A 10,693-nucleotide genomic window follows, 5' to 3' on the forward strand; every position below is an offset into this window, starting at 1 on the left:
GTTTTAGATGAAAACATTTTTCCAAAACACTTTGTATTATACCTGAATGTTTGATTTTTGGCAATGAGAATATGCAAAATATTATTTCACAACGATAGAGTGTTAGTTTTTTAGAGGCAACAAAATCTAAATGTCTTTTTTTTTAACTAATAGAAGATGAAAAAGCTTAAATAAAGAAAAGTTATACAAAAAGGGCTAAAGAGTTTTCTTTTAAATAGAACCAATTCAATTCTACTCAATTTAGTAAATCTTTCTTGAGCCTATAATATGGACAAAGCACTCTACTAGTATTGTGGGTTCAAACTAGTACAGTCATGTCTACATTAAAAGTTTCAGTTTGTTCTTACACAAAAGAAAATTTGTCAGTTTGAAATTTCTTTCTTTTATGAAGATGATAACTTTATCAAATAGGTCTCCAATCTTATTCTCCGAAATGGACTGTCCTCATTGTGGTCTGATCTCCCTAAAAGCCAAATCTGATCATATTACTCCTTCCTTAAAAGCCCTTCTTTTTTTTGTTGTTTTATTTTGTTTTGTTTTGTTTTGTGTTTTGAGACGGAGTCTCACTCTATCACCCATGCTAGAGTACAATGGCTTGATCTCGGCTCACCGCACCCTCCACCTCCTGGATTAAAGTGATTCTCCTGCCTTAGCCCGCCAAGTAGCTGGGATTACAGGCATGTGCCACCATGCCCAGGTAATTTTTGTATTTTTAGTAGAGACAGTTGGCCAGGCTGGTCTTGAACTCCTAACGCCAAGTGATTCACCTGCTCTGGTCTCCCAAAGTCCTGGGATTACAGGTGTGAGTCACTGTGCCAGGCCTAAAAACCCTTCCTTAGCTTCCCATTACTCTACTGATAAAGAACAAATTAGAATCAAATTAAAACCCTCCATAATCAGGTCCCTGATTCACCCCTACAGAGTCCCCTTTCTATTTTCCCCAAATTACATTACCCACTCTGATTTGTAAGCTTGTCTCATTTCCTGGAGGTTTTTCCTATCTTCCCTCCTTCATCTTTACCATCATTCATCCCTCAGATCTCATACAAGATATTATTTTGTCTGGAAAACCTTTCCTAAACCTCCCAAGTCTTATTCAGGTGCATCTTTTTTGTTTCCATAAGCATAGTACCTCCCCTATCATAGCATTTAGAGCATGATATTATTGTAATTGTCTTATAGTCTCTGAATCCTACTTTACTGTAAGGACAGCAAGGTCCAAATCCATTTTGTTCAGCTGGTTCAGGCCAGTGCTTTGTAGAGCCAAGCACACAGAGTGCTCAGCAAATATTTATTAAATGGTTAAATGAACAAATGAATCACTCAAAGAAAAATAAATAAATCTATGTGCCAGGAAAATGACAGAATAAAATTGTTAGTATTTGTTCATAATTGTTTATATAAAGTGGTTAAGAACACATCTTGGGAAGCAGATGACCTGGGTTCAAATCTATTAATCTTGTGACTTTGGGAAAGTTATCTAACATCTGTATGCCCCATTTTCCTCATCTATAAAATGGAGGTAATGATAGTACCCAGTACACAGGGCTGCTTTGAGAACTCAAAGAGATAATGTATGTAAAGGAAAGCACAACAGAGCCTCACGCATAAAAAGTGATAATTGAGCCAGCGATGTATAGTGTTGCCATTATTATTATTCCAACACTTACTTGATCACCTGGCTTTCCACCTTCTCCAGGAGGCCCTGGAGGACCAGGAAGCCCCTAAAACAAAAGTAAGAAAATAAAATTGTGAATCAATCTGTGAAAGTGCAATAGGCTACCAGTGTTAACAGTTTAACTTTTACAATTCATGGAGTCTCCAAGACTATATTTTCAAGGAAAATATATTGTTCAGACATTTTAAGCAAAAAATATTGTTCAGAAGCATTAAAAATGAACTACCAACAAAATAAACAGCTAGTTAATTTATAGGATTGTATTTTCATCAGTGCAACACTTAGCAAATAAAGAGATAATGTAACAGGAGGTTTTCATATCTGTAGAGTTTTTATGGCTCTGTGAACAACATTTTAGACTGCAAGAATATTATTTAAAGTCAGTCCAGAAAGTTTTTTTTACAAATTATGATCATCCTCCTATTAAATAATGTATGTACTGATATATGTAGATAAATTATGAAAATTTGTTCAATAAAAAATTCTAGTCACTGTGCCAATAAAATTAGATCAGCCTTAAAATGGCTGAATAAACTTTGTTGAGATATCAGAAACATTTTATTCCTGATATCTTTTTATCACTTTTTTGTTATTTTTTATTTGTTTTGTTCATAATTTGCAGGTTTGATTAGTTTTTTTAGAAGTCCATTCCTTTACTCGGAACAAAAATGTTTGATTTATCCAAATGTCTATCCTATCTACTAAAAGAGGGATGACTTTTTGAAAATTGTAGAATTTCAAATCTTCTGACCATATTTTTTTTTCTTTTTAAAAATAGCATTTTAGTTAATGGAAGATGAAATGGAAAACCAAATTAGTGCATACCTGAAAACCTGTGGGGCCCGGAGGTCCTTGTTCTCCTCTTTCACCAGCTAGACCCTAAGTTGTGAAGGAGAAAAAAAAATGTGAATATAGCCAGATCTTTGTCTGCTTCCTCTCTATATGAACCACTAGAGGTACTGATATTTCTTTGTATTTCTTCCAATCACATGTTCTTCTCTTTAGCCAGATAATAAACTAGTATTAACAGTAAGCAAATGTTATTGTTTGAAGTCTCTGGACGTGAGAAAATATCTTCTAAAGCCAGTGAAGTGACTGATAATATGTATTTATTTTTTGACCCAAACTTAAATGTCTGGAGCCAATTGTAAACTTATGGGAAAATTGGATTGAATATAGGAAAATCCATTACTTTTGTATATCTAATCTAAAACAAAATATTTTATTATAGTTTATTTAATATTTAAACTGCCCTACCCCAAAACAAATAAATATGCCAAAATACTTCTGATAAACACTTCATTTTAAATTCCTAAAATGAGAAATAGACCTCAAAGAATAAGTATTATTCCTTTTACTACCCGTATATATAAATACTTAACTTTTTTTTTTTTTTTTTTTTTGTTTTTTTTTTTTTTTTTTTGAGACGGAGTCTTGCTCTGCCGCCCAGGCTGGAGTGCAATGGTGTGATCTCAGTTCACTGCAACCTCCGCCTCCCAAGTTCAAGTGATTCTCCCACCTCAGCCTCCTGAGTAGCTAGGATTACAGGCACATGCCACCATGCCTGGCTAATTTTTGTATTTTTAGTAGAGATGGGGTTTCACCATGTTGGCCAGGCTGGTCCTGAACTCCTGGCCTCAGGTAATCCACCCACTTTGGCCTCGCAAAGTGCTGGGATTACAGGCATGAGCCACCATGCCTGGCCTTAAATAAATTTTTATGAGATGCATTATTGAGAGAAGGTAGATAATTAAGTATTTAAATGTTTTAAATAAAATATTTTATAAAATATTTGTTACACACTATTTTCCTCAGTTGATATATTCTTTGACTGTGACATATAAAAACCTTTGCAGTCAGACTTTTAAAGAAGTTTAAAGCAAGAAGATTAATCATGGCCAGGTACAGTGGCTCACGCCTGTAATCCCAACATTTTGGGAGGCCGAGGCAGGCGGACCACGAGGTCAAGAAATCAAGACCATTCTGGATAACACAGTGAAACCCCATCTCTACTAAAAATACAAAAAATTGGCCATGTGTGGTGGCAGGCACCTGTAGTCCCAGCTACTAGGGAGGCTAAGGCAGGAGAATGACTTGAACCCGGGAGGTGGAGCTTGCAGTGAGTCGAGATTGCACCACTGCACTGCAGCCTGGGGACAGAGTCAGTCTCCATTTCAAAAAAAGAGAAAAAAAAAAAGAAAAGAGAAAAGATTCATCATTATATTTAAAAAGGCAGAAGACACTATACCACAGAAATCAAAAGAGAAGGTAAAACAGAAATTCTTCATTCCCATACATTCTTACTCACTTTCCCTGAAACTTATGCATAAGTCTTGAATAAACATCATTGAAAAATGCAATGTGTTTATATTCTCTCTCTCTCTCTCTCACACACACACACACACACAAAATCACATACCGGTGGGCCCACGGGACCAGAAGGACCAACTTCACCATCTTTTCCAGGAGCTCCCTAGTATCACACACAGATATTTGTGAGGTGAGTCCATGAGAATTTAAATAGTCCTTATATTATTTTTCTTTAGCAGAAAATGTATATTTACCCTCTGCCCAGGAACTCCAGCATTTCCTGCTTCTCCAGGTTTCCCAGGGTCACCCTGAAGAATAAATGAAACTTTTGTAAAATTCCATCAATTTGTCACAAACATACCTCCTCCAAATGAGGATCATGATGAGGTGGCAAACATATTATACACTGTACTCACACTGCTACCTTTGGGGCCTGGAAGACCCATGCTCCCAGGCTGCCCTCTGATTCCTATGGAGCCTGGAGGACCTGGACGGCCATCTTCCCCTGGAGCACCCTATGGAATTGACAGGAGTCATGTAAGTTTCATGTAAGTTTTTCTAAATATCCCATCATCCAAAGTATCACTTGCATTTGCTTACTATGATGTTATATAAATTTTAAATTATCTTGAATTTTCATGTTAAATGATCAGGACAGTTGAACGGGTTTTTTTAAAAAACACTGAAGTATTTTAAGTAACTAGAAGAGATATTTTATTCTTATTCTAGACATAAGCTTCCTCATCATGTCTCCTGACAATCATATTAATAGGGGAAATCTTTCTTCTTTCATTTACTCTGGTTTGTGGTAATGAAAATTCAGGACTTGTATTTCGCATTGCAGGATAAGGGAAGATCTTAGAATATATAAGTTGTCAAAATTCATACTACTTATCTCTTAAATAAAATTAAAAGAATATCAAAAATGAGAATATTGCTAATAGACAAATTTCACCAGTATTAAAACTATATCATTTTAACTTTTCACTGATGTCAGGTAGGGAAGCAATTTCAATCTCAAACATTTATCTTAGTAAAATTTAATCTACATTTTTGTCAACTTGGAAACAGATTCGAAGAATATGCTTCCAGAAGCTGTTTTAAGTATGTCAATATGACCAGCATCCACATAATCAAAAGCATTAACCTCAAATAAATATCATTTAAGTTGCATGTCTAATGAAAAATATTAGTGGTTGTGGACTTCTGTTTAAATTACTTACCAAAGGTCCAAGTTTTCCTTCAGGACCTTGAACACCAGGATTTCCTGTCAAACCCTGAAAATAAAAAAGCAACTGTCAGTTTGTTGCTGACCTGCAGCTGAAGTAAAGATTCTTAAGAGTAAAACTAGTGTTGCTTTTTTGTCAACTGAATAGAATGACAGTTCTGTAAATCAAATAAATTTTTAAGTGATGTATTGTTAAAATAAAATTTGTCAGAATTTCTCTGCCAAAATTACTTTACTTGCTATATTGCTATAAAAGTATATTTACAAATATTTATAAATTCTTTACTTGCTAACAAGTAAAGTTATAAAAGTTGACAAACAGGATTTTTTTCTCATGCCAAGTGATAAAGCTATTAATACATACTCCTTTGAGAAAGAGAGACTAGAAGTTACTGTGTTTTCTATATATGATAAAATAACAAATCAGTATTTTTTAAAATAATGAATTGGATCAAAACCATAAAACAAAGAAATGTTCTAAACTGTAAAACAAACTAAATTTAAAACAAACAAAAACCCTTTCAATGCATGCTCAGGAGCACTTCTCCCCACTGATGTAGCAAACACTTGCTACATTCTTACCCGAGCACCTGGAAGCCCAGGTTCGCCTGGACGTCCTGGATCCCCCTGGCTTCCTTTGGGTCCTGAAGAACCTACAGGACCCCGTTCTCCTTGAGCACCCTGTACCGAGGCAAAGCAGATGCATGAAGAAAAACAGTATAGAAAAACAAAAGCAAGCCGAAGTAAAATTACTGTTTTACAAATAAGGCACTAATATAACATCCAAATCAAGGAACTAATATAACATGCAAAATTTTGTCACCACATTCCTCCAACTAGCATCCTTCTCCCCTATGCCTCTTAATACAGAAATTACACAAGAGAGAATTGGGGTTAGGCCTGATATTTGTATCCATCTCCTTTCTGGATCTGAGCCCATGCAGGTCATAGCTAGATCACTGTGCTGAAAAATGGCATCTTCTGGAGCACCCCCCACGTAAGTATCAACATTGACAGGGCAACCTCACCTTTGGCCCAGGTAAACCATCAGAGCCTGGAAAACCACGATTGCCAGGAGCACCCTACAAATGACCAAAATGTGATTCTTAATTGCCATTGATATTTTTGCATATGTAATGAATAGATGAGTTTTATTTTTAGTACTATAAAGTTTTAGGAGCCATGTTCAAGCCAACATGGCTATAGGTATGTATGAGAAAAATCTGACTCAGTGGAAAAAATTTAAAATTTTGAAGAATAGATAAGTACTGAGCCAAATAATTCTTCAAATCAAGAAATATTCTGCACTTTGGGAGGCCAAGGCAGGCAGATCACCTGAGGTCAGGAGTTCAAGACCAGCCTGGCCAACATGGCGAAAACCTGTCTCTACTAAAAATACAAAAATTAGCTGGGTATAGTGGCAGGTACCTGTATCCCAGCTACTCAAGAGGCTGAGGCACAAGAATTTCTTGAACCTGGGAGGCAGAGGTTGTAGTGAGCCAAGATGGTGCCACTGCACTCCAGCCTGGGCAACAGAGCAAGACTCTGTCAGAAAAAAAAAAAAAAAAAAGGAAGGAAGGAAGGAAATATTCTAACGATTCATTGTAAAATTAAACAGAGAAAGCATAGCTAGAGATGAGAGGCAAAGGTACCATCTATAGCAATTAAAATGTCAACAATAACATTCATTAATGAGATTTTTGTGAAACCCTTTGCATTCTCCAAAGCTCTAGATAAATGTGAGATTATTGTTCTTCTTTTCAGACCTGTCTCACTATGCTCCAGTCACAGCTACCTCTTCTGGTCTTTAAAATCACCAGGTCCTTTCTGCCCTTCTAGCTTTGCATTTGCTTTTTCCTCTGCTAAGAATGTTCTTTCTTCCAAGTTTTCTACTGGCTTAAAGTCATCTTCAGGTCTCAGCTAAAATGCTATCTTCTCAGAGGATCCTATTTCCTAACCACCGAATCTATCATTACAACACTGACATACATATGTAGTTACTCTCCAACATGTCACGCCTTTATTTGGTGTGTGTATGGCACTTTTTAAAGTGTGTACATACATTTTTATTTACCTGTTGACTTGTTTATTGTTTACCTCTCCACTAAAATAAACAACTATTTACTAGTCTCCACATGAGGACTAGGACCATAGCCTTCTTGTTCACTGATACAATTCCAAGCACAGATGGCTCAAATTGGCATAGAGTAGTGATATAACCAATATTAGTTGAATAAATGGATAATGATTAGTCAGTTGTCTCTTTTTTTTTTTTTTTTTTTGAGACGGAGTCTTGCTCTGTCGCCCAGGCTGGAGTGCAGTGGCGCAATCTTGGCTCACTGCAAGCTCCGCCCCCTGGGTTCACGCTATTCTCCTGCCTCAGCCTCCCGAGTAGCTGGGTCTACAGGCGCCGGCCACCACACTGGGCTCATTTTTTGTGTTTTTAGTAGAGACGGGGTTTCACCGTGTTAGCCAGGATGGTCTTGATCTCCTGACCTCGTGATCTGCCCGCCTCAGCCTCCCAAAGTGCTGGGATTACAGGCGTGAGCCATTGCGCCCGGCCATTAGTTGGCTCTTTCTATTTGCACATAACTGTACTGAACTGTGCAAGGAACCTGCAAGCATTTTTCTGAACTCCTCTAGTTTTCCTTACTATTCTTAGACTTACTCAAATAATTCCCCCACAACTATAAGAATGTGTTGTATTATTCAAATTTACCCTTTCTCCCACTGGCCCTGGAGGACCAACCGTTCCTGGGTCACCTCTGGGACCTCTTTTGCCTTCTTCACCGGGTGGGCCTATCGGGCCCTGAATACCATGTGGCCCCTGTTAAAAACAGAAGGATAGTTACCAGAAAGACCCATTCAACCAGTGAATTATAGTTGGAAGTCTCCTTTAACGAAGTCAATCACAAATTTTAAAGTATATGAAATGATGAGATATTTTCATCTCAAGCTATTATAATTCTCATTATTATTTTAAACCCTTGAGCATTTTGAGCTGTACACTTCTAGACAATACTATGTTCTTCTTATTAAAACAATGAAACCTTACTGGTTCCCCTTTTGGGCCAGCTTCTCCTTTGAAACCTGGAACTCCTGGATCACCCTGAAAAAAATATATTGATATTTGTAAGAACCAGGACATTTAGCTAATCCAATCTGCTCAAATTAGTTATAGTAAATGGGTTTTAAAAATTCTCTCCAGTTGAGTCTGCTTTGCATCAGTAGTATAATATAACCATTTTTAAATGAATGTATGTGGATATGTTAATATGTGTAAATTTTTATAAAATTCAGTATAATTTGGTAGCTGCTTATTTAATTTATAGTGGTCTTTAAGATATTTATTTTTTAAATTATGTTTTTTATCATGTGTAGTAGAATAAATAGAATTATTGAGTTATTATTCAAATTTGAAAATTAAAATTGGAACTATCAATAACTTCTATAGATAAATATATTTAGGCTGTATTTTAGGATGTGAAACTGTTTACCCAGAATCAAAATAATTTTATATTTATGCTATATTTATTGAGAATTTAGCAACTTCAAATAGGGCATTTCACTCTTGGAGTGTTCGAGGGTTTTTCTGTAGGTGTATCTTTAAATACCAACTGTAATTTAGGTTGTAAGAACCGGATTGCAAAATTCAGAACTTGGTAAAATCAAATGTGACACTAGCAACATTCATGTTTTAATAAATCTGTCACCAGCACTTAAAGAGAATTTATCAGCACGACCACATTACTTGGAACAGAATTGAAAATATTTGTTTAAATATTTATTTTTATACATCAAGCTAAAAGCTATTAAGTACAACTTCTCAGTTGCTTTATTATGGGTTCATCAAAATATTTTCTAATAAATAATTTCTGTAAAATATTAAAACATTCAATCTGACATTCAGTCTGATTAATATATTTTAATCACTCTTTAAGAATAACTCAAGAAATAGTTGCTGAACCAATTTTCAGCCAAATTGTCATTATAAATTCCTATAGAAGCTCCATACTTCCTCACACTGGCTTGCATAATATTTTTATAATATTTATTATTCAATTACTCATAAAAGTCTATGAGGTGAACCATAAAGTTATAACCTTATTATTTTAAATAAAAGAACACTAAAATTTAACATAATGCAATAATGTTCCCACTTAGAATTTAAACATCTACATTGTACCACAACATTTGGCTTTCACAAAGACTCCCATCTTCCCTCATTTGGATAAGTCATGTTATTTATGTTTCATTGCATCACATTACATGTTATTACTCTTGGTGCTCTTAGTTAGATTACACTAAAGGATGATAGTTCTTTCAAAGGTCATTACCGGTTGGCCTCGAATTCCCTGAGGACCAGTGCTACCCTGAGGTCCTGGAGATCCAGGAGGTCCTGCCGAGCCAGGAGGACCAGAGGTACCTGGAGAGCCCTATTGAACAGCAAGAGTGATGTGATAAGTAGAGACACAGGTAACAGTCTGGGGCCAATGTCTAAAGAATCATGTCCATTTGAGCTTCACATGGCATAAATGCATTACTCACCGTTGGGCCTTTGGCACCAGGAGTACCATCAGTTCCTATTGCACCCTAAAAGGTACATTAAAAGTATATAATGAAATATTAAGCAATATCTAGATACAAATGTGGTAGTATACAGATGTCCAGCCATCTTCAAAAAGGAAGTAGAAGCATTTTTTAAACATCAACCACCATTATATCATAAAAATTACTTTTTTGACTAATTCTCTTTTACATAAAATAGGTAAAACTTACAGAGTTGACAACGGAAATACATTTTTTCACAGTTGTAAGCACTCATTCAGAATTCAGAGAATATATTAAATTTTATAATTCAAAATAGCTAGAAAAAGAGGACTGAAAATGTTCCCAACACATAGAAGTGATATATGCTCAATGGGATGGATATCCTAAATACCCTGACTTGATTTTTACACATCTTAGGCATATAACAAAACATTACAGGTATCCCCCTAAATATGTATAAATGTTATGTATCAATAAAAAAAAATAGGTTGGAGAGGGCAGAGCAAGACGGCCGAATAGGAACAGCTCCAGTCTCCAACTCCCGGCACGAGCGACACAGAAGACCAGTGATTTCTGCATTTTCAACTGAGGTACTGGGGTCATCTCACTGGGGAGTGCCAGACAATTGGTGCTGGTCAGCTGCTGCAGCCCGACCAGCGAGAGCTGAAGCAGGGCGAGGCATTGCCTCACCTGGGAAGTGCAAGGGGGAGGGAATCCCTTTTCCTAGCCAGGCGAACTGAGACACACAACACCTGGAAAATCGGGTAATTCCCACCCCAATACTGCGATTTAAGCAAACGGGCACACCAGGACATTATACCCACACCTGGCCGGGAGGGTACCACGGCCACGGAGCCTCCCTCATTGCTAGCACAGCAGTCTGCGCTCTAACTGCAAGGCAGCAGCGAGGCTGGGGGAGGGGCGCC

The 10,693-nt window shown here is 36.6% G+C and overlaps 1 protein-coding gene across 1 annotated transcript in view; it reads right to left on the reverse strand.

Moving 5' to 3' along the window:
• The window catches only part of COL5A2 (collagen type V alpha 2 chain), a 169,781-nt gene that overhangs the window by 29,630 nt on the left and 129,458 nt on the right, over window positions 1-10,693 (reverse strand). Inside the window, 12 exon segments of the mRNA XM_017865465.1 lie at window positions 1,671-1,724; window positions 2,504-2,557; window positions 4,098-4,151; window positions 4,243-4,296; window positions 4,405-4,503; window positions 5,212-5,265; window positions 5,799-5,897; window positions 6,245-6,298; window positions 7,936-8,043; window positions 8,272-8,325; window positions 9,554-9,652; window positions 9,765-9,809. Of these exon segments, the coding sequence (XP_017720954.1) occupies window positions 1,671-1,724; window positions 2,504-2,557; window positions 4,098-4,151; window positions 4,243-4,296; window positions 4,405-4,503; window positions 5,212-5,265; window positions 5,799-5,897; window positions 6,245-6,298; window positions 7,936-8,043; window positions 8,272-8,325; window positions 9,554-9,652; window positions 9,765-9,809 (828 nt within the window).

This window comes from Rhinopithecus bieti, unplaced genomic scaffold (genome assembly GCF_001698545.2).
Source record: "Rhinopithecus bieti isolate Rb0 unplaced genomic scaffold, ASM169854v2 scaffold_2827, whole genome shotgun sequence".
NCBI lineage: Eukaryota > Metazoa > Chordata > Mammalia > Primates > Cercopithecidae > Rhinopithecus > Rhinopithecus bieti.